At 41.7% G+C, this 24,558-nt stretch overlaps 1 protein-coding gene across 1 annotated transcript; it reads left to right on the top strand.

The window, feature by feature from the left end:
* Positions 1–8,847: 8,847 nt before the first annotated feature.
* GDF10 (growth differentiation factor 10) lies at positions 8,848–22,608 on the top strand. Its single transcript, XM_064463721.1, has 3 exons — positions 8,848–9,551; positions 14,947–15,854; positions 21,592–22,608. Exons 1-3 carry the CDS (start codon positions 9,254–9,256, stop codon positions 21,781–21,783), a joined length of 1,398 nt encoding a protein of 465 aa, XP_064319791.1. The 5' UTR covers positions 8,848–9,253; the 3' UTR covers positions 21,784–22,608.
* The last annotated feature ends 1,950 nt before the right edge of the window (positions 22,609–24,558 follow it).

Below are 24,558 nucleotides of genomic sequence, written 5' to 3'. Positions count from 1 at the left end.
GCACTGCTAATTTAGCAGTTTTGAGATTCCTTCTTTTCATGCAAGCCACGGGCAACACGTTCTGCACTTAGAATCTTTCTAAAGAAGCTCATGATAACAGATCAAGCCAGATGAAGAACTGAAATCAGATTTAACATTTTATTTGATCTGCACAGATGCTGAGATCTTTCTTAAACTAAGATGCTCATAACTCTGCAACAGAAGATACAGATCTTACCGAAGATTTAGAGTTTACAAAGCATTTATGTGGCTCTGTTGGGCACAATCGCACCATACATTTAGTATCTACACTTGCTACTGGTACCATCTTATTATATTAATAAATGCTGAAATAGGAATTTACTTTGCAAATTCACTTCTTTGCGCACAGCTTTGCCAAATTCCCTACCCAGACTGCTAATCCCCATTGCTTTATAAATACAAGGCTGGATAAGACTCATTTTTTCCATTTGCAAATGAGACATGGGAAATAGTGCTGGGAAGAACATCAGAAGGTCATCCATTCCATTCTCCTCTCCCACAGCAGGTTCAATTCCACCTAACTATTCATCACATGCTTGTCTTTTATGCCCATAAAAAGTTCCTGCCTCTAAGAGTATATGTCTCCTCTAGTGCTTCAGGGTCTTTCAGTAGAAAGATTCTGTTAGCTTTCTCAATGACAGGAAATCCAGCATATTTGACACAGCTATTCCACACTGCTTCTTCAAACGTTGTATTTATGAAATTGGACAGGCATTCTTTTAAATGTAATACAACTTGGAATATGGGAAAATATAAAAACAATGCTGAACATTATTAATGCATACAAGTAGCTTCAACCTAGCTTTCCCTTCTAAAAAGTAGTGATTTCAAGCAAAATAACTCATTCCCTGCATTTCTTATTTTCTGACATTAGGAATAAATAATAAACATTTACTGGTTTTATGCCTACATGCAATAGGAATGTGGAATTTATGCCTATCTGAGAGTCAGTATGATAGTTTATTCTAATCACAAGCTCATTACCCACATTTCTGCATTTTCCTGGCCTGCCCATCCCCACCCGGAACAAGTACAGCCGCCCCAGGGAATTCGTGTTAGCTTGCAGAAACTTACCAGTGCTGGTGCATGAAGTGGAAATAGTTAATTGATGCGGAAATCACTAGCGTGTAAAGACATGAACATACAATGCCATTATGGGTGCATAAAGGTATTGCTGTGCCATTAGATCAGTGGTTCTCTTAATTCAATACTGACAAACCCATCAGTTACTGATGGCAGATTTTTTAGCATCTGTTTGTTACTTTTGTTCCACTGATGTGTTGCTAATCTAAAAAGTTGTGTTAGAAGAACAACTTTTCAGAGTAGAAATTTACTGAAGTCACCTGCAACCTCCAAGTACCCCCAAAAAAATCTAGTGTTAGCCTCATGATTCTTCTGGTCCAATATTTATCTACAAGCTTTTTTCATTAATTTGCTATAAAGCAATTCCAAGTGAGCCTTATGGAATTTCTGGTATTTCTTCTTTCTGTGAAAAAAAAAAAAACCCTCTGCTTAGAGTTGGGAGAAAGAGCTGGGAAAGTGTTCATATTGTGTCATTCATACAGATGATGAGTGGTTTTGAATTCATACAATAAATATGCCAACAATAGGCCTTAATTTACTTACTTCTATATAGATCTATAATAAATGGAGGTGGAGGGCAATGAAATCTACAGCTGCAAATATCCGAGATAAGATGCCACAAGTTGCCAAGAACTAGTACGATACCTCATTTATAATCATGTTTCTATTTTTCTCCACTCAAATACTTCAGTCCATTCTGGTTTAACTGGCAACTTCCTAATAGCTTGAGAGTTATATAATGTTACTGAAAAGTTAGTGTTAGATTGGAGAACAACGCATTTCATTTCAAAGCTTAATTTTTCAATTTACAGGGAATGAGAATTTTGGTGGAGTTTCAACTGATGATTTCTGTGGTTGCTAGTCTGGCATGATCCCTTTCTGAGCAAGCTGAGATCAATCATAGCAAAAATTTAACAACTGACAGGGCCAAATTAATCTTGGGTGCAACTCCAAAGTTAATGTAGTGACGTTACATTTTGGCCCACAACTTAGTATAACAGAAAAACAGAAAACATCCCCTTAGTATTCTTTTACAACAAGCAAAACACCCACGTGGACCCAAACTACACAGCAGTGATCTGTGGAATTAGTTTATACAAAATGTGTCAGTTCTGTTTACTACCAGGGATTCTGTCTACGGAAATCAGAAGAAAAACTCCACTTTGAGTTCTGGTCACCTTCTGTGTTGGCTGTTGGGTTTTTTAAGCATATTGAACATAATATGGGATGATAACCTAAATGACTTTTTCAAATGAAACAGCTGAACGGCAAAATTCTCAGGAAAACCAGTGTTCTGCACTCACACACATTTCTGCTGAAGGCTGGAGGACAGAATAGGATTTCCTCAGAAAGAGGTGAGAGACATTGGTATCTCCCTTCAGAAATGATGAATCTGAGAAAATGAGAAAGAGACATATGGATCAAGGAAATATGGAAAAAGGGATGTATCTGGAGAAATAAATTCTGCTGGATTGTTGAAATGCCTGAAGAGGAATGTAAGTGCTTACTGAGAATAAGAAACAAGAGAAGAGACTTCATGGGTTCAGAAGCAAGGCAGACAGAGGCAATAGCTCTCATTGGACCATGAAGTAAGACTGGAAAATCCAGCAGAAGTTCCAGCCTCGCTATGCTAGTTATCTAATACAAAATACTACCTCTACCTACAGATCTTGGCTTGACTCTGACTGTCATGGCCACTACATTATGATTCACTACCAGTGATTCAGAGCAAAGGCAGAGAAGGATCCTGTACTCCTAAAAGCATTCTGATCTACTACAAAAAAAGTCCGAGGAGGGTGTGGAATCACGGTCAAAAGAACATGTACACGCATTTACGCTTTTGCCTGAAGCTGCACATTTCTTGTAGAAGTTTAATTTTAAATCAAACAAACAAAAAAGTAAGCTTGGAAAATTGTCAAAACCTCTCAATCTCTTTGCTTTCATCTATCCTGAAGAAGTCACCTTCACATTCAGAACACCTGCTCAGGGAAAGAATGCATCTGAAAGTATGTATTTTGTAGTATTTGCAGGGTTGAGGGAAGGATGGCAACGTGGATCCAGACAATTAAAATTGTAAGATCACACACTCATGTATCTGATGGTGGAACAAAGACCACATGGTCCAGAAAGACGACAAATAGACCGAGGCAAAAAAATGCTTCTGCAACTTGTACAGACTTGAGAGGAGCTTAAGATGCAATACAGACTCAGTAGATGTGGGTCAAACACATACACTTCATAAGTTCTTACAAGGAGGAAATGCCCTAGCATTTCTGCCATATTTAGTATTAAATTTCTTTTTACTAGTATAAATCATCATCCTTTCCATTAATAGAACTACAGAATTTTCAGGAACTAAAGCTGTTCAGGAGATCCATTCATTCTTCACCCTACCTCAGGGCAGGATCAGCTCTGCTTAAATATCTGGAGCATCTTCTGTCCCACAGTACTTAATATACTCTGAACCTAAACCAACATCCAATTACATCTGTGGAAGAAACACCACTGATCTGAGTCAGGCTTTAGTACATTAACAGTTGCCTTTATCCTTTACTGCAATGCTGCCCCTTCTGGGAAGGGCAGGAGAACCACTTATTCTTGCATAGAAACCATACGGCAGTTCAAAGAAAAAAAGAGCTCTATCCAAAACTGCAGGGGAACCAAAACCCAAGAAATTTGAAATAAAAAGAACATGTAAATCTTAAATATTAATGAAAATGTAATACTTGTTGTGAGTTCTCTACCACTTGCACTTAAGAAAGCATGGATCCTTCATACAGCTGGCATATCTCAGGGGAGAGCTGTGACCACCAAGCATACAACACTGGGCCGGGTTCTCCTACAAGCACTGTGCAGGAGGTCAGCCAAAGCTGTCATAAGGCTTAAGAGGCTAAGAATACTCAAGCTGGAAACACTGAGGCTACCTGACAGAGCTACTTGCTGGGAAAATGCTACAGGATCATAAGTGATCCCAACTGTCATCCTAAGGCCACAACATTGTCCCATACACAAGGGAGCAATGGGTTAGCCTTGACTTAGGGGCACGCTTGCCACCTACTGGTCAGCAGCTGCTCATCACGCTCCTAAAATATTTCCCCAATATTTGTCTAATCTAGTCCTCCACGTGCAGAAACCTTTCTGTACTATCAGCACAATACATCCTCCTCTCGTCTGCAGCATTACTCAGACCAAGAAAATCCTGGAAAGGTCCCAACCCAATTTGCAAGAAGATCTTTGCAAAACCAGCTGTGGTCATGGATGGTTCCCAGCTGCTGCTGCCTTTCCCCCACCCTCTTTCCACAGCCTTCAAATTCCACTTGTAAACAGGAGTCTGAAGATGTGTATTACAGCTGGCCATCTTAGCACTGATGCAGGGTCTATCATGGTACACTGCAGTCTCACCAAGCCTATCTAACTCATCTCCCACCCCCACTGCTGTTCTCTTGAAAAGCAGCAGTGTTTACACTGGCAACCGTTGCTCAGCAGGTACTGATCTTGCCTGTTAAGTGCATCAGGCTGAGCTCTGAACTTGTACCGAACACTGACCTCAGTGAGAGTCTTTGCTGCCTAGGAAGCAAACTGAGTAAAAGGACAGGGAATTCAAAGCCCTATAGGTTGCTGGCTGGAACTTAGAGAAGGGTGCCTAGGGCTGCTTGAAATATTTCCTTAAAATTTCTTTTGAACAGGAAACTGGATTTAACACACACACACCTTTCCTCCCTAAAGCTGTCTACTTCTGCTTCAGCCACGATCTGAGTGGTTTGATTGCCTTGTGTTCTCATGCTCCTGTAGCTTCCCTCTCCCACGGAAGAAAAGGGTCTGTATCCCAGGAAGTGCAATGGCCAGGCACTTGTGATGCATCCTCTCACTCTAAGGAGACATCTCTCAAACCATAACAGGAGCTACTGCAGTTCAGGTGAGCTCCAAGGCAGCATTACCAACCTGGATGAACCAGGTTTACAACAAATATGAGTAACAACTGGAATTTCCACCAGAAAAGTGTGCTTCCCTTTCTTAATGGGGAAAAAAAAAACTAGCCTTTTTTCTTTTTAAATGACTCTGTGTTGTGGTGTGTGGGTCACTGAGAAGTTGAAAGTGCCAGCTGTAAAAAAAATAAAATAAAATATGGTCTTCATTTCAGGCCAGTGCCTAGTAACGTCACAGAATTACTACTTCTGCTAATACCGGCTGACATCTTTGCACTTAGTAACCTATGCATGGAGAAAATGCTCCAGTAGAGGCTTGCAGCTTCTGGGTAGCAACAGAATGGGAGACGCTTGTCTGATAATTGTCTACGCTGTCCTCATTACAAGCATAAATGGCGGACTTCAAGGTAGAAACACAAGCCTCTGGCTCCAAATAGACAGACCTGTCATAAACACATATTCTGAAAGTCTTCAAATATAGAAGAATAAATCCTGAACTCTCAGTGAGATAAAACCACAAAAGTGATAGGTACTCCTGACATTTTCATCACTGATAGGGATAAGGGATTAATATGCCAATACCTGTGACATGCCAAGTGTGTAAAGAGAAACCAAAGTTAAATCCAGTCTTGCAAAACACTAAATGTGAGGCTGAACAGTGCATGTGCTATCATATGCCAATGAAACTAACAGAAGAGGAAGGTGCTCTCTACCCCACACAACCACCCCTTCAGAGTGAAATTCATCTTCCACACATCTCAGCTAGCTGACATAGACTTCTTTTATAGCCAATTAAAAGCAACAGGCACCCCTAGAACACAGACCATATGAACAGTTATGGACGTCTACAGTAGGGTGGGACAATTGAACTGAGCGCGCATCTTCATTCCTAGTTCCTTACTTCCCGTAATTATGCCCCATTAATAGCGTGGTAGGATGCGAACAGAGGTAATTCTTGCTTCTTAGCAAGACAGACAAAATGAACTTCTGTCACTAAAGATGAAGGATGGCGAACCTGGCAGGGAAAAAAGGCTATTCTTGCCACATACTGGACTATGAGAGAGTGTGGGTCCAGAATGGAGATCCAAGGTGAGAGCTTGCTCTTGAGCTGATGGGATGGACTGGGACAGTGAGTGCTGCTTCTCAAGAGGCAAAGCTTTCCCTGCCAATGATACACACTGCCTGATAAGCCCAAACTTTTATCTCGACATTAGCCCCTTGCAGGACTCTGGATCAGCTCTGAGCATTCTGCTTGCTCTAACACCTGAACACCACTACGACCCTTTGTTCTTTTCCAGGTATTAAGATAATTTCACTATTGTTCAGAAAAACTGAAGAAAACACAAAAGCCTTTTTTACTGGCCGTATATCATTCGTGTCACACCATGTGATTTGGGATGGAATGTGAAAAGGGGTTTGAGAGTTCTGCCATCAGTTTCTATGAAAACCTGCAGCCCACTGCTTTCATTCAGTTAATTACTAATTAATAAGTTATACACTTAAGGAATGGTCTGGTATGGTCCTAGCTAATTGTGTAAGCATTATACATAGCAAGGTACTTTTCTGAGCAAAAAATGAATGAACTATCCCTTCAGTAAGTAGTAACCATAAATTTGGACCGAAGCCCAAATTCAGTAATAATTTATGTTTCAGTTACTCCCCTGGAGTTTTAACCTTCATTATCCCTGCTACTTACTTTATTCTTAAAAATAAAGAGTCAGGCAAAATTCTTTTAATATAGATAGATCTAACCCTAAAGGGCATTAATAAGTTATTTTACCATAGAACAAAAAGAACAGATACTATTCCTGGTGACCTATATCCCCTCTTCCAAATTTCCTATGTATTTCCTACATTACGTTCTACAACAAAACACAAGCACAGGTCACAACAGTTCCTTTGTAGAGATGTCTCTAATTCCATAAGAAAACATTATCTGGGTTTTTTTTTTTCCACACAAAAACTGTTATTAAGGGTATGTAACACTATTTATATAACAATTATTTTAGCAGGAAGCTTAGATCTGCAGTTTAAAATCTTGAATGCATTGCTCTAACCATAGACTTTCTCCAAGCCCTGGCTTGCAAAGCTTTGACTTGAGCTATTTAAGAAGTAGAAAAAAAAAAGACTCTACTTGGCAAGAGCTTTAATTAGCAGAAATTTCCACGCTAGGAATATTATTCTGCATGAGCAGAAATTGCATAGCTCTTGCCTCTAGATGCCTTAGAGATGCCATTGATTGGCCATATTCAGAACAGGGGAATTATGTGACCCAGTGCTAATTTGAATTCCTTTACCAAACACATTTTTATTTCATCATCTCAGCTGCATAAAAGAGTCAAAGTACCAGAGCTTTAAAGACTCTGAATTCCTGCTGTTCTGCAATAAAATAAGGCAAGAAATATTAGCCATCCTGGTTGATTCCTTAATTCTTTCCCAACAATGTCAAAGTATCAGTGTCCTACAGGTTTTAGTGCAGGTTAAAGACTGATACAAAGTGTACTCCTGAATAGGACTTTGGAGTGAGTTAAGGAGAGAGAGAACGTTTTAATGGGACATTGGTCCAAAATAGCCCAGCTTGTTCCTACCTCCTGCTGCCTCTTCCTCCTTTTCACAGGACCTTGATTGTATAGAAACAGTACAGACAAAAACCACAAACAACAAAAGGTTCACTCACACCCCCAGTGGAGGTCATGAGCGTGCTACCATGGAGAGAGAAAAAAAAAAAGCATCAAAGGATGGTTTGGTTTATTTATAAGCAAAGATTAATTAATAGGAGGTTTGATACTTTAGCAATGTACACTTAGGCGAATTTGTATTTGCAAATTGTTCACTTCATACATTCAAGGAGCACAGAGCAATGTGGCCTGGTGTTAATTTTAAAAATGAATCAAACCTTTCTTTGCCACGATCCAAAAACTACAAACTTGTGGTTCAGAGGCTTTCAATAGTATCTGCTCAGATTTGACGCTCCAAGGTTAAAAAATCACAAAAGAGTGGTGTTATACAGAGCAACAGTAGCTTTTTCCAACAATTTTTCAATTATTGCATTGTGTACTCTCCAAGAAAAGTAACTGTCTTGGCTACTGGAGGGCAAGCTTTAAAAAAGGAGGCAGAATGAACAAAATCCCTTAAAACATACCACTCTCCTTATAGGTTGTCTTTAAAACTGCTATTCATTATAGCAGCATTTATACCCGCTGGGTGACTATAAACTACGATTCAGAACTACCTGTGTCACATGATGAATAAGCGCAACATGCACCATTCACTTTTAAATCAACCCCCTCCGACCTAAGCCATGTAAATCCTTCAGAAATTCGCGCTAGTATTCTCCTCCTCCAGATCACATATAGAAATAGCCCGACGACGAAAGTTTACCCGTGCACAGCCCCTTTAACCCCTACTATTTAAGTATCTGTTGGGAATTATCAGTGACCCTTGTTGCACTCTTGGCGAGTTCACACTGGGTCTTCCAGAGCGCGGACCCACCGGGGACTTCTCTTTTCTCCGGGATCCTTGAAACAAACACTATTTACAGCGCTGCCTTTCCAGGACGGCGCCGTCAGCTCTGCCCATCCAAACAGAAAAGACCCTTCCACTTCTTTCCGCACGCCCGTGCGCACCCTTTCCTTCTCGCGCCGTCCCTGCCACCCACCCACCCACCCCCACCCCTCCTGTCCCACCGCCTGCCCGCCCGCGTGTTATCTATTTGCTTCAATCTTTTAAGACACTATTTTCAAGCCCCCTGCCCTGGCTGGTCGCGGCGGCGGTGCCGGTCCCGCCGCAGCGCTCGCTGCCCCGGCGGTGCCATGTGTCTCCAATCAGCGGCTGGGCGCTAATTAATTTAGATCCTTCCCCGTTACGCTTTAAAGAGCGGGGAAGCCCCGCGCCGGAGGAATGCAGCGTCCCCTCCCGCGGGTCCTCGGTCCCCCCCGCACCCGGACCCCCGCCGCAGCCCCGCTCCCCGCCGCCCCCGGCCCGCAGCTCCGAGGATTGGCCCGGCGGAGGCGGCATCAGCGGCGGCGGGGGGGGGGGCCGCCCCCACCTTCCCTCCCTCCCTCCTCCCTCCCCGGCCCCGCCGCCCCCTCGCCCCGGTGCGGTACGGCACGGCCAACCGGGAGACCCAGACGCAGGCAGCGACCGAGCCGCCACCGCTCCGCGCCCGGCCGCCCCGCAGCATCCCGCCCCGCAGCATCCTCCCGCCCCGCGGCACCGCGCCGATGGCCGGCCGCCTGACCTGCTGCCTCCTGCTGTGGGCCCTGCGCCCCGGGGGCTGCCGCTCGCCCGCGGGGGAGGGCGCCGGCGGCCAGCCCGCCTGCCCCGTCCAGCCGCCGGCCGCCCGCGACTCGCCCTCCCCCGGCCGCGACCCCCGCGGGGGCCCCCCGCCGCCCCCCGCGCTGGGCGGCATCCCTCAGGACATGGTAGCTGTCCACATGCTTAAGCTCTACGAGAAGTACAACCGGGAAGGGAGCCGGCCCGGCGACGGCAACACGGTCCGCAGCTTCAAAGCCAGGCCAGGTAAGGAGGGTCGGGCGCGGAGTCGCCGCCGGAGCCCCCTCGCTCGTCTTCGGCGTCCAAGGGCCGGGGCTGTCGGGGGGTGTCATGCTGGGGGACCCTGGGGGGATTGTTGCTAACCACGGCGTCTCTCCCCTCTACTCCGCGGGCGGCTTCCCACCTTCCCCGGCCCCCTCCCCTCCCCTCGGGCATCAGCACCGGGGGGCTCCCTCCGGAAAGCCCCCGCCGCTGGGGCCGCCAGCCATCGGGAAAGGGAGAGCCCTTCCAGCGCTCGTCGCACCGACCGAAAAGTCTTTTCAGAGATACTTGGAACACAAAACTAGTAGGGATCGCCCCAGACGCAGGTCCTCTCCTCCAGCTCTCCCCGCAGGCTCACAAGACTCTCTTAGGAAGAGTGCCGCCTACGGGGCCGCCTAAAACTGCTCGGGACCTTACATTCAAGGCGCTGCCTAAACCTGGGAAGACAGATGTCTGAGCTCCCTCTGCCCGGTTTTACTTGCCTTGATCATGAGGCTGGAAGAGCACATACGCTGTGTCAAATGACAATTTGGTTATCCTAGTCCTCAAAACAATACAGAGGAGGCTTGTGTAGTTAATACTCCTTAAATTTGTTATCCTTTGCCAAGGAAACCCAAAATATCTTTTCTGGAAAATGCCTTCCTCCTTTGGTTAACTCTTACAGACCATAACTAAGATCTTAGCTCTTAAAATAAGAATTATCTCAATTTCTAGAATGTAATTTCTGTTACACTGCCAGAAATACTTTTTTTTTTTATAGGCACCTCTGATAGACTGACACTCACAAAAGCAAATTCTGAATTCATCTATTTCTCCTACATGTAAAAGGCTGATGTATAGAATACAATGCAGCATGCAGTGTTTCAGGGAATGATTACTATAATATTACACAGTAACTCCTGTTCGCTACTGAACCTCAACTTGGATTTCTATCCCATGTCAAATGTAATATTAAAAAGTAATCACATTCAAGGAGGAGATCCCATGGAAGGGTAAGGGGCTAATGAAAATGTCCAGAAATCTAGGAGTTAGGATGTCAAACAACCACAGACACCTGGGTGAGAAATAAATCATCATGCTCAACATCATTAGCTAGCAGCTGCTAAGTGACAGGGGTTAGGAAGGAACTTCCACGGGGGATGGCTATTCCATGACCTCCTGCTATCACTCTTCAGTTTCTGTGAACTGAGCAGCTGATGCTGGCTGCTATCCAAGGCCCTGGACTACAAGAGTGATTTGGGAAGAATGCAAGGATTGCGCTATATGGTGTTTACTCATTTTTCAATGAATCTGCTGACCAAGTTACTTGCATCTAAGTGGTTTAAGTTCTGGCTTAAAACACTGAAATAGCAGCATTTTACACCCACAGATAGACTGTACTGAACCGTTACAAACTAATATTATTTTGCTCACCTGTCAGATCATGAACCAAGGTAGAGATGCCTGGAATGGATGGAATGCATGCAGTGGAAATAAAGCACATCTCTGTTCAAAACTCCTGTGTCCCATCTGTGTGCCTTCTCTACTGATCCATCTCTCCCCAGTAAAAGCAGAAACTCCTCTGTAATGTTGCTTTGTTATGACAATAAACTGTATTTCTTTGTAATTCATCAACCTAGTGATGAACAGTCTGAAATAACCATAGAATGACACAAGATGGGGGGGTGGGGAGAGGAACCTTACCTGACAGTCTATTTTTTTTATTTCCTCCAATAAATTCTAGTGTTTTCTTCTGAAAGAAGAAATTGGCATGTTCTAATAAGAAATGTGGAATGTCTGTCCTTTATAAAATATGGGTGGTAATTCTGATCCTATTGAGATAAGTAAAACACTATACTGACAATAATTTCTTCTTCCTTATCCTAAGTAATGGAGTTCATTCTTTTAAATAAAGAACATGTACCTTTCCGAAAATCTGTAACCTTCTGTTCCTATGCTGCAGCTTAAGGTTCGTTGTTAGGGGACACTCAAGCATCGTTAGTAGTTATGGGTGTCAAGATGAGGGCTCCAGAGGTGCATAATGTCAGTCCAGACTTAGTTTACTCCTTTGTTATATGTGTTATTGAGGTCTCCTCACCTACAGAGCTGTACTGCCATCCTACGCCTCCCTTACAGGGTAGAGATAGGGTTGACAGGGTTACTGAATATGCAGTATTTCTCTGTATGTAACATGAGGTACTTTCTGTAGATATGCAAGTGCTATTTGCACAAGTTCCCAATGTAACTTCATGTTCCTCTAGCAGTACTTATCACTTTGGGGAAAAGTGCTTCACAAACATCTCATCACCTCCTCTCAGCTCACCTCATCTCTACCTGTGCTCACAAGAGTACATTATTTCTCTGATAAGGAGCTGAGAGACAGTCTATGAAGTAACTTCTCAAGTTCATTTTTTCTTTAGGTGCTTTCCAGTTTTCAGCTGTCTGAAGTTAGTTACACTGTCAAGATGTAAGTGGTTTGACCAAATGTGAAATATTAAGTTACTGTCCAACTTCACCTAGGTTGCTGAGATTGAGGGGAACTGGCCTTCACAGCAGCTATCTGCTGCCCAAGCCATGAAACTTCCCCACAAACTGACTCTTGCAGCTCAGGCTCATTCCATGAACACCATTCATCCTCTGTGCTAAATGAAGCAAAGGCCTTGGTGAGTAGTACAAAATAGCAGCCATTTATCTAAGGCTATATCATAATGCATATGTGCAAGAAAACCAAATCAAGATTACCCAGGGAATGGCGATTCTGGCCTCTAGAGCCTTGCTTTAACATAATTTCACAGTTTAAAATATCTTAAATTAGGTTCTCAGCATATTTCTTTCTCACAAATGTGTTATCAGAAATACCATGTAAATCTGTGTTGCTATTCTTCACTCACTACAATGCAGCATTCTCCGATGTGGATTATATACTAAAGGCTAATATTTTCTCTCCTTGGCCACTTGCCTTTTTTTTCTCTACCAATCCCTTGCGTGTATCCTCCACACATCTTGCCTGTATTCCTAACTTGAAGCCATCTACAGTGGTCAGATGTAGATACAATCAGTAAAATGTTAACAGCTTTAATGTACACAGCTAGTACAGCTCCAGAGCAGACCTGGAAAATGTAACAATGCTTGGTTGACAGGTTAGTAAAAGCCTGAGCAATCTGACACAATCTAATAAATTTGACTATGTTCCATCCAAAATTCAAGTCTCCTCAATTCCTAAAAAGCCCGTACTGTCAGGCTTCTGGCTTTTCAGTAGCTGTAGATTCACAGATTCTTATTCTGTTCTGCAAAGAATTTTGACTTTTGAAGGGTTTGTTTCACTCTAGAAAGCAGAATTAAGTTAGATGAACCAAAACTCCCTTTCTCTGAGCTATCATTACAAGTTACCTTCCCATCTGAAACCCTGGGTCTCTGGTGTTTGAAACATCTTTGTCCCAGCGATGCATATGCTTCATAGTCATATCTACAGAACTGATGGTGCTAGGAGCATTCTTCTACTAAAAAAATATTAAAAGTTTCAACTGTATACAGGTCAGGTGGGGAGAGGCGGTGATAGAATTCTTTTTTTAAAAAATATGCCTTCTGAAATGAACAAACATTAATAACAGCCTGGTGTTCTGAAGGAAGTACTACGATTAGTCTCTTCCTTGGTCTGAGAAATGGGTTAGCAGCCTTGTGAAATTTATATGCTTCAAAGACTTGAATAGAATCTAAACTCTTCAGTTTTTCATAGTATGAGCTCCTGTCCTACTGATAGGAATCCTGGCCTGAACTGACAGAAACAAGTAGGTTCTCATCACAGAATATTGTGAAACTATTACGTGGGCACCAGTGCAAGCTGTTCCACTTCACTGCATCAGGAAAAAAGTACATATGGCATAGGTGGAAATTGCATACTTAACCACTTGTATTTTCGCTGTCTATGTGGGCCTGGGGATAATGAACACCCTAACCTGCTGTGGTTTAGTCCAAATGACTCTTCTATCCAGCATAAACTGGAAGACAGCAAGCACCAATTTAGTGAGATGAAGCACTATTAATTTCCATCTTTCAAATGAAACTGTGCTTAAAAGGAAGAACATTCTGACAGGTGGCAGTTAACAGTACTGCCTTTCTGTTGTTGCCAAAATTTCTGTGGCTCATCACTCACAGCACACTGAAAAAGAAACCTAAAGTGTTTCTGGGAAGACTGGCTGTTGGGTTTGTTGGGTTTTGTTTGGTTTGGGGTTTCTTCCTCTCTACTGCCAGAGAATTTCCAGGTATGTCAAAAAAGGCTGCCAGAGGGTTTGTCCACTTGGGTTAGCTGAAGATGCAAACTTACCCACTGTAGTCCTTCGATGGACTCTAAGTACCAGTCTGAGCTTGGGAGAACAGGAATCACTTGTTGGTTCTGCCACCACTTTCCTGTATACTCTTGAGCTAGGAAAAGAGAAAAAATAAAGCAACGTTTCACAATGACATACTGAAGGCATGGTCTTTTGATTCTGGGATTATATTTTAACACACTAAGAGAGGTTTCTACTGTTCAAACAAACGTGGTGTAAACAGTTACTGGTGTAAAATTGGGCATCTTCCTTGAGAGGAGGGTAGAGATGTACCCCGAGCACAGATTAACTAGATTAAAAAAAGCTTTATCAAACGTAGTTTGAATTTTAAGAGTTGGCTCCTATTCAACACTAGTTGTCACTAAAGAAGATCAAAACACAATTCTTAGAAACCAAGTAGATTTCACAGTGCTTTAAACAATGCTCCTACACCATGTATACCGGAAAGGAAGATTGCTCATAAGAGTAACAGTCCCCAAAATGTGTCACACTGTCTCTCCGGCCCCCTTGTGAAATCTCTCTTGTGCGCTGTTTATGGATGATGAGCTTCATATGCTGTCACCCACAGAGTTAGCAGCCAGAGATCTTTCAGGTATCTTTGCAGTCAGCTTTAGATTAGACCATCTTGAATATTAACTGTAAACCCAGTTTTCAGCCAGTAATACTGAGTAAGGTACTGTTCTGAGCTCTGCCACAGGCAAATCTGGTAGCTTCTCTGAGTTTGACTTTGTCGTAAATGAAATCAAAGCAAGGATTGCTTTTCTTGCCTGCCTGGAATGAAAGGCAGCCTGAAACTGCAAGTGTCTGGGAAGAGTTTTATCCCTCATGTATACAAAAGGTGCCCGGTGTGTTGGACAGTCCTGATGTTATTGTAATATTACTATTAAATATGGTTAGGGTTTCTTCCTCCTCTTATTCACCATAGTTTTAAGCTGAAGTGACAAGCTCACTATAACTGATTTGAAGCGGGTAAGTGAAAAGCAAAATCTCTTAATCCGTTTATATAGGAATAAAGATTTGACTACCATTTTTGGGCTCAGATATTTATCCATGTTTTCCTTGGTCTCTTGCAGAATTCTTGGCCCAGAAGCCCTTGTACTGCTTCAATCTCACATCCATGCAGGATTCAGAGATGATCCTTGCTGCCACTTTTCACTTCTATGCTGACAAACGCCCTCGGCACCGGGAAGTGTTTTGTAAGCGGTCCAAGAACTCATCCTGCCGCCTCCTTCACCTGCCTCCGATCCTGCGGCTCAACCTCATTTTCCAAAGCATTCACCAGAATTCTGCCTACGCACTAGTGAAAGGGAACATCACTGTGTTTCTTCAAAGGCGAGGGGCTTGGCATGCAAAGGACATTTCGCACATCATAAAAGAATCAAAACAGGCTGGAGAGCTCATTCTCTGTGCTGAGCTTGATTCTGGGGAGAAACACCAGGGCTTCCCTGAACAGGTCGCCAGTCATCTGCCTTATATACTAGTTTATGCCAATGATCTTGCAATCTCTGAACCTAACAGCGTGGCAGTCACCCTACAGCGCTATGATCCATTCCCTTCCAATGACGGGGACCCAAATCTATCCCCTAATGCTTCTACCGATACCCGAGTGAGGAGGGACACGTACCTCTCCAGCTCTATTCAGAACAATGAGTTGCCAGAAGTAAATTATAGCAACAATAAATATAACAAACATAACATATGGGAGAATGCCTACAAGTCCTTGAAACCAAAAGCCTCACGCAAAGACCGAAGGAGGAAAGGGCAAGAAAATACAGAAACACTTACAAAGTCTCAGGTGCTAAATTTTGATGAGAAAACAATGAAGAAAGCAAGGCGAAAACAATGGAATGAGCCAAGGATTTGTTCAAGAAGATACATGAAAGTTGACTTTGCCGATATCGGCTGGAATGAATGGATCATTTCTCCCAAATCATTTGATGCCTACTACTGTGCAGGGGCATGCGAATTTCCAATGCCCAAGGTAGTATGCCTTTTTGTTGTTGTTAGCTTGCAAACAGCAGATCTACGGTTCTGCCTATCCAAGTACTACTTTAGTTAGATTTTCCTTTAGATTTCTACCCTTTCCACTGTGTTCTGTTGCCTTGTTCAGCCTAAATAATTTCAGCAATATCGTTTCCATCAACTTATTCATCAGAGTGCAAAAAGACTCCAAGTTATCTTTAAATGTAATCTGAAGAATAAGAAAAATTTCTCAGGTTTATCTTACAGTTTTTATCTTATATCTTGAAACCATAGCATAAGGACTTATGCAGCTTATTAAAATATGGTTACACACACTAAATCATCAAACTACTCTGTTGTGGTAGCAGGAGTATAAAGTATTATATGCTAATAATAAAACAAGTTATGGTATCAGAATATTTCTGAATCTCACTGGTAATACCTTTGGAGACAAGTGCAGAGGAGTGACACTGGGGTATTTTTAACTTTAAGAAACTGCTTGTCACTTTGAAAATAAGAATGCTGGTTAAGCTGATATTTGTGTCTTAAAATTCTCTGGGGCTTTTTTAACTTACTAAATTCTTAAGATAATCCTGCTGGAACAAAAAAGTCAATTTACCTGATGTGGCTCGAAATGCCACATAGCTGTCTGTAACGCTATAAAGCTAGCGTACCAAATTCCTCCTAGAGAAGCAGTGTGAAATGTGCTAATAGAGAAGCAAGCATGAACTCCTGCTCCAATGGAATTTCGATTTGGCCCGCTCCCATTCACTTGCTCTATGGCAAGCAGTAGAAATTTTGGCAATCCTATGTAGCATGAGAATTATCAGTGCTTTATAGGGCTTTCATGTAATTGGGGAGGGGAGGATTTGAAGCACTGCATAACCTGCATGTTTAGAAACTGTAATTATTCTGCAATTCTACCTACAAAGGGCCTGATTATTTATTCTACTGACAGGTTTGCATGTGGTGTCTCAGCACATAAATAATGGATAGCATTTTACGGCAGAGAATTTCAAAGTTCTGAGACAGGAATCTGCCCTACTTTACGTACAGGGAGACTGATGTATGTTTGTGTTGAAATGAGTAGTATGATTTCAGGAAGAGTACATAGGCAGGCTAGTTTGAGTCCAGGAACGGTGGAAATGCAGACATCATGGTAGGGTGTACAAATCTGACCACGTGCTCTTGTGTAGCTGGCCAATGCCGAACCACGTATGCATAAATTGATACATGGGCTGGTAAAAATTAAAGCTTGCACAGGCTCACATACAACTTCACTTTTTTGTTGTAGTATAAAGAGATCATGCAACACAACCATCATTTAACTTATCCAAAACAAAACACAGCCCGGGGATATGGGTCCTCTGCCATAGACCCACAGCCTGAAGATACATTTAACACATCTGGCTCCTTGTGAGCAAAACAGCACGACACAAAAGCTGAAAGAACCAAGAAAGAGTAGATCCGCTTCTATCTGGAATAGTTAAATAAGCTTATATTCCAGACTTATTTAATGTCTTATCTAGAAATATTACTTGCTATATAATAAAGATTCCCTTGTGAATCCAAAACACTTCAGTTCTCATTTTGATACTTGTTTTCTAAATAAATTAATGTGGCTGCACTAGCATCTTGGTGCCAAACAAACTCAAAGCAAACAAACAAAAAAAGCAAACAGAAATTGAAAACCAAATCACAGCTACCTAGATTTGGGATTTTTGGTCTGACACACTCTTTTATTGGGTTTGATTTGGAAGGGGTCTACTTTTTATTAGCTTTGTAATTTTAAAAGGGGAAAAAATAGAGGCAAATTCACAGTTGTAACTTTTAAAAATAACTGTTTCCAAATGAACAGAGATAACTAGGGTGTCAGCATGAATGAAGCTTCAGGTCAGAGCATATTTACTGCTAAAAATTATGGAGAGAGAAATAGCTTTTGTTCTTGCATCTATACCCTAAGTCAGGAAAGCATGCATATGATCTTGGCACTCCTAAATCAAAGGCCAGATTAAGGCTATTTGTGAAGTCTTGGTCTACACAGTCAACTTGTGATGGGCAACAGATGCCTTACTTCCAAGGTACTCTTTTAGAACTGTGGAGGTAGAATTATACTTATATACCTGGCATGTTGAGAATCATCACTTTTTACACTGGTTGGTTTTTTTTTTTAAAGTATCCGTACATCACTCTGCACATCTACTTGAATAACTACAATTCTTAATCTAGATACAAAACAGCTCTGGTACAAATCTTGTCATAGCAAGTTCACCTACTTTAATGCTTATTGTTAGTTCTTATTCCCTGAACTGTGAGGGGGAAGACTAGGTTATATGGTTAATAATGGCTGCACTGCTGCATTTGCCAAATTAATGCTAGTCTTAAGTGTGGTAGAAGTAGGTGGGAACATATCCTTTCCCCGGTCTACAGTAATTAGAATTCTCTTGGTTTCATCCTTTTAAGTGTATCAGTTCATGAGTTTCATTTCGAGAGCTGAATTCAAACCTGAAAACAAAACTTTCCTAAAGCTAAGAAGTATTGCTTAGTAAGACATGGGGAATGTGGTGGTTTTTGAGGGGCAAATTCACGATAAAACAGACTTTAAATAGGGTGTAAGCCAGGCAGAAGGGGAGAGTCTAAAGAATTTCAAACCTGCTGTGTAACTGCTTTTTGGCTACATCATCACCCTTCTATTTTCTGAGGCCCAAAATGTTCCTGAGCTAGGATTGTCCTAGAGGTTAAGAGCGAGCAGAATTTGGCCTGCTGTATGTAAATTGGTAGCCAGCAATTAAAACATTAGCGCTTCCTCAGTGCCATCACTACTGGGCATTCAACTCATTATTTCAAGCTTTCCACTTTAGCACATCGGTACAAACGCCAATGTGAAGGTTAGCCCATGATCACTGAATACTGGTGCCAGGTTTCCAGAAGGGCTGGAAAATTCGGAGCCTGGCTGAATGTGCGATGGGTGTGCTGTCTGGCTCTGCTGTGGATGTGGGGCTCAGGCAGCCAGATTGGGTACAGGGTAATAGTCTATAATAAGCATTTTTCTTTATGAGCATTTCTGTGCATAGTGTATATACTTGCAGGCATTAGAAACCTAATTAGTGCTGTTGCCTTGGTAGACAGCTGCTCACACTAGACTTTGCTCACATCTATTTGTTCTTTGCAGATATTACAGAGAGCCGGAGAAGATCCTAGTAGGATCTTCTGCAGTTTCATACCCAGGAACCCTGTAAATCAGTAACTGGCACTGAGGGTACTGACGGTTCTCCACTCCATGCGGTCAACAAATTCTGTTTCAGTAGAACATTAGGATCTGTGACTGTTTCAAATAACAATGTGAAATAATAAAGGTGCTAGGAACACTACAGGAGATTTTTTCATAAAGGTTAAGGAGAGAACTTGATTCTAGAAGCTCTAGTTCTTTTAATTTCTAAACTGCAGTTGCTTAAACACATGAAAGTTACTTCTGTCTCTCTCTTGCTGTCCAGATTTGCTGGCATGACCAATGCAGGTAGCAGCTTATTTCTACTTCACATGGCAGCTGTGAGACTAATTCACTGCTGCTTGTTTGCAGACATCTTTGAAATCTAAAGATGAAGGGTGGCATGAGAAAGCAAGCTGTTGCTAATTATGCCAACGTATGCTAATTACAGAAAGGCACTTTCCAGGATTAGTCACTTGGGACTCGACTATGGGGATGCTGCCCTGAAGTCCCAAAGGATCAAGGATGGACTTCACAGTTCTGCCTTGTAATGGCTCAAATGAGGTCACTTTAGTTAAGGAATATCTGAAAGCCTTAACAGCAATTAAGATTTGGATGTGATTTGCTGATATGTTACACTTAAAGCAAATGTATCAAAACTGAATTATCCTAAAAAATAGTAGCTTTGTTATACCCATGGACTGCGTAACTTTTCATGTTGAAATGAAAAATCATGTTTTGCATATACTCAATTATTATTTGAAAAACAGAGAAGATGTAGATGTTAGTTCTTCTCACTTGAAGTATCTGCTTCCGTGTGGAGATGTGCAAAGCCCCTATTTGTTATCCCATAGATATAATTTTCCACCCGATATACAGCTTTGTACCAATAGTGATGAAGGAGGCTCAGAGGGGATCTCATCACCACGTACCAGCACTTAAGGGGCAGCTACAAAGAAAATGGAGACTCCCTTTTTGCACAGAGTCCCATGGAGAGGACAAGGGGGGATGGACACAAGTTGCTCTTGGGGAGATTCTGATTGGACACAAGAGGGAAATTTTTCACAGTGAGGACAGTCACCACTGGAATAATCTCCCCAGGGAAGGGGTTGCCTCGGCCACGTTGGACACTTTCAAGAGTCGCCTGGACAGGGTGCTGGGCCATCTTGTCTAGACTGTGCTCTTCCTAGAAAGGTTGGACTAGATGATCCCTGAGGTCCCTTCCAACCTGGGATTCTGTGATTCTTTGATTTCATGTGCCACATATACCAGATCTGTGCATAAAACACATGCAACTCTAGCAAAAAGCCCAATACAACTAATTTTCCTACTGTTACTGTACTTATTTTCTGGGACAGTATTGAAGCATGACAACTGAACAGGAGTCACTGGAGCTTCAGCCTCAGTGCTAGGGTGCATGCCGTACTATGGCCTCATGTAGCCGGAGCACATGCATTGTGTGCTACACTGAGACCATGAAACAGAAAGGCTGCCACACCATCACCAGTAAACCTGAGCTTGACTGTTTAGTACTATTCAGTTGCTCAGACTACAAGGGTCAAGTGTAGCTTGTGAATAAAGGCTAAAAAAAAGAAAGTTTACATTTAACTATTAAACAGTATACTATTTACATATCTTAACTTTCTCCTTTTCTTATTCTCACCACTGTTACACTTAATGTCTGCCTCCTGGTCTGAAATATTTTTCCTTGTATTGTTTACTGAATCAAGAAAATCCACAGTAGAAATAAAATTGTGGCTCAGTACCCTGTACAGTATATAGATATAAAGCTGCTGTGAAACCTCACTTCATGCTTTTACTGCTTTCACAGCCTTTTGTTTTCTTCTCCCACTTTGAGGCTAGCTCGGGGCGGGGGCGGGGGGAAGCCTGGTGAGGGAGCCAGAGGGAAGCGACAGAGGCTGCAGGTATGAAGTACTTGTTTGTCATGGGGTTATGATCAGAATGGCTCTGTCAGGTTGGTTGATTATTCTAGACTAACTCGCCCCTGTGGACATTACTTCTGGAGCACTCCGCTATTTTAAAAGGCAGTAATTACTCCAGGAAAAAGTAACTAATTCCGGGTTAGCGTACATTAGGAGAAATACTACTGGAACATAGGGAGAGTTATTTTGGAAATTCCTACAGTAGCCAATTTTCCAAGTCAGACAAGAGGTTAAGAAAACAAAAGATAACATCTTACGACTGAGAAGTGTGCCCCACCTCAGTACTTTTCTCCTGCACGCCTGCCTCCAGCATCTAGTAGGTACAGTCAGGGACATTCTTTCTTCAGACCGCTGGCTGTGCCACCAGTGCCCTCCTCTGGTATTTATAAGGCAGCATAAGAAACACAAAATATCTGTTGGCTACACCCAGCACAGGAAAGCTGGAAATGTGAGGGCCTGACTGTGCTGCATGGCCCTGTAACTCAATCACATATATTCACTTTTTTGAGAAACAAAAAAACCCCAAATTGTTGTCATTTTCCAAGTCCATCTGGGAAAGCAACTGCTCATAAATGAAGCAATAACTATTTCCTTCTCTGTTTCAGATTGTCCGACCATCAAATCATGCTACAATCCAGAGCATCGTAAAAGCAGTAGGAATCATTCCTGGCATCCCGGAACCCTGCTGCGTTCCTGACAAAATGAGCTCACTCAGTGTCCTGTTCTTAGATGAGAACAAAAACGTTGTTTTAAAGGTATATCCCAATATGTCGGTTGAAACTTGCGCTTGCCGATAAATTCATACAAACACATCTTTAATGAGACCCACGCATCCTGCTCGACTACACTGGGAAAGCTGTAAATGGGAAATGAATCCACTTGTGCTGGTGAGTGAACGCAAGCCTACAATTCCTCTACAGAAAGCATGCAGGGAGACTAAAATGATCCACATGCTTACCTGGAAGGATATGCCTTACTGTCATTTGTCTTTCATATTCATCCTCCAGGAATTCAATACTATTACAAATATCTTCCTAACACACGTATTCAAGACATCTGGTGTTTAGTGAGAAATTTAAGTGTAAAGTTTTCCATAATCAAAGGACTAAAATATGGTTTTATATGCTATTTTTCTGACTATTTTATCTCTTCAGTTAACCAAGAAGATGGGAAGTGAACTTGCAAAGGCAAGCTTATTTTAGAATATCACTTTTGTACACAAATCAAAACTTTTTGCCTAAAACACTCATACTCTTAATCTGCATATTTATACTGAAAAATGCTGTAATAAAGAGCTTAAAATGTATATTTTCTTCAGGATGCAAGTATAGTGCACTGCATAAGCTTTCATATAAACAGTATGTTAATATAGCCATTTTTGGTTACCCTTCCCTAATATATAATTTGTTCAACAAAAGACATAAGTAATACCCCACACTTTTGGTTTGCTGTTTAATTTCTTGTTGTTAAACATATTCTCTGAGTAACACATACTATATAGTATTACGTTGAAATACTAAAAATAAAATAACCAAGATTTATATTTTTGTAAATTATACTTTATATCCTCTAGATTGTTACATGCTTTTAACAAAAGCTAATAAATTAAAGGTACAATAGTATCTAAAAATAGTTGAATTGTCTTTCTGCAAATGCACTCTGTTACATTCTGTTAATTAGATGGAAACATGTAAATGCATGATAAGCTTGTAATAATGCACCTCAATATATTACAGACAGAAGGGAATACTCTGACATCTAGACCGACCTCCTGCATAGCACAGATCAAAGAACCTTGTCCAGTCATTTCTGCACCGTGCATTATGGAACTTCTGTTTTGAGCTTGGGAATGTCTTTGAAAAACATGCATAAATTTGGCTTTAAAGATTTCATGTGATAGAATATCTCTACCGGACTACAAGCAGTTGTTCCAAAAGTTTGCGCTCTTTGTTCAAACACAGTGGCTTAATCCTAGCCTGAATTTGTTGAGCTTTAGCTTCAATTCACTGGATCTTACTGTAACCTATTTTATTAGATCCCTTTTATCCATTATCCAAAATTCTTCCACTGTGTATTTTTAGTATATAGAGCGGGATCGAATTACATTTTGGCTAAGATTTAAATAGATACTCTGATTTCTTATTCTAAGCCTCAAAATTTCTCACAGTTCTTTTCTGAACCCTTTCCAGAACTTTCATTAACTTTCTTTTCCAACAATGAACATCAAAATGTGACACAATATTTGGCAGTGGTTCTGTTAGAAGTCTTGACAGAAATAAAGTCTCTGCATCCCTCTAACTCCTGTACAATCCTCTCTTGATATGTTCATGGTAGCCCTTGTAACTGCAGCACTCCCTTAAGAGCTGATGTTCCATGACTGTGCCTGTCAATTCTCTTTCTCAGTGTCCCTGCAGGCCAGGACACACTTGCCATGTATTCCATTCTACCTGCTGTACAATAGCATGGGCAGACCAGGAGCAAAACAAACTTCTGAAGTCTGTGAGGTAGCACAGAGTGCAAGATACAGAGTGTTTCCTCCTCAAGAGACAGTCTAACCTTCTGTGTTATCTTACCCTATTAAGAGTTGTATCGTTTAGGGGAAGGATACTACACACACTGCCTTCTGATGAACAACTAACTGGAAGGCTCCTATCCTGCTAAGGTGCTAGGTAACTCCTGCCACCAATATTCCACATTAATGTGGTGCAGATTCCCAGACAACAGAGGTGTGTAAATGTGGTACCTCCTGCTAACCGACATAAAAGCAAGATTCATTGTGCATAGGAGTGTCTGCAAGGTTACTCTCGCAGCAGTTCTTGCTCGTTCCTCCTCAAAAGCTCTCAATAAGTAGTAGACAGTTCTAAGGCACCTCGCAGTGACTGCCAATTATGACAGCCAGAAGATCATGGGCCCAGCTACGCATTTCTTATTCTCCCAAAGTACTACAGTGATTTACACTGGAATTACTGGGACAAACCTTTGTATACTGTTGCTGTTAAAGGTCTCCCTTAAAAATTGAGGGATTTGTGTTTTTATCAATCATGAGAAACTCAACCACAGCTGACAAAATAATGCTAATGCATAAAGAAAAATTTAAAAGTTCTCAGAAATTCATCATTTATTCCTACAGAACAGCCATAAGCATAAAACTTTTCAAAGTATCTTAAGTCATTGTCATTTCTCTTCTCTATGAAAATCTACCCTTTTCTGTAGGTCTAGTCTTGCTCCCATTTAGCATCAGCTCTGAACAGACTGACATATTAGCCTAGTGTGCTTATGTTCTCATCTACTGCATTTTGTTTTTCTTAAGGAATCTTTTCTATATTTGAATCAGTCCTTGGGGTCAAACTTTCTTTCCAAGATGTGCTGATGCAAGCAATTAGGACGCAGATAGCATCCTACGATCTGTTATAAGGTCTATAAGACATAAGGGAAAATGCTACTTCTACGCTCATTAGGAGACCTATAAAACCCTGAGAGGTTTAGTCTACATTTAAAGGTTTGTTGGTATATCTGTATTATTTAGCATGGGCAAAACACAATTATACCTGTAAGTGGCATAGCTCTCAAGG

This window comes from Phalacrocorax carbo, chromosome 12, assembly GCF_963921805.1.
Source record: "Phalacrocorax carbo chromosome 12, bPhaCar2.1, whole genome shotgun sequence".
Taxonomy (NCBI): domain Eukaryota; kingdom Metazoa; phylum Chordata; class Aves; order Suliformes; family Phalacrocoracidae; genus Phalacrocorax; species Phalacrocorax carbo.
Note: the sequence above shows the minus strand (reverse complement) of the source record. Positions and strands in the feature narration are given on the sequence as shown.

Coding starts and splice junctions, on each gene's coding strand:
- GDF10 (XM_064463721.1), top strand. CDS start 9,254: ATGGCCGGCCGCCTGACCTGCTGCCTCCTGCTGTGGGCCCTGCGCCCC. Junction 9,552..14,946: donor CAGCTTCAAAGCCAGGCCAG/GTAAGGAGGGTC, acceptor GGTCTCTTGCAG/AATTCTTGGCCCAGAAGCCC. Junction 15,855..21,591: donor GCGAATTTCCAATGCCCAAG/GTAGTATGCCTT, acceptor TCTCTGTTTCAG/ATTGTCCGACCATCAAATCA.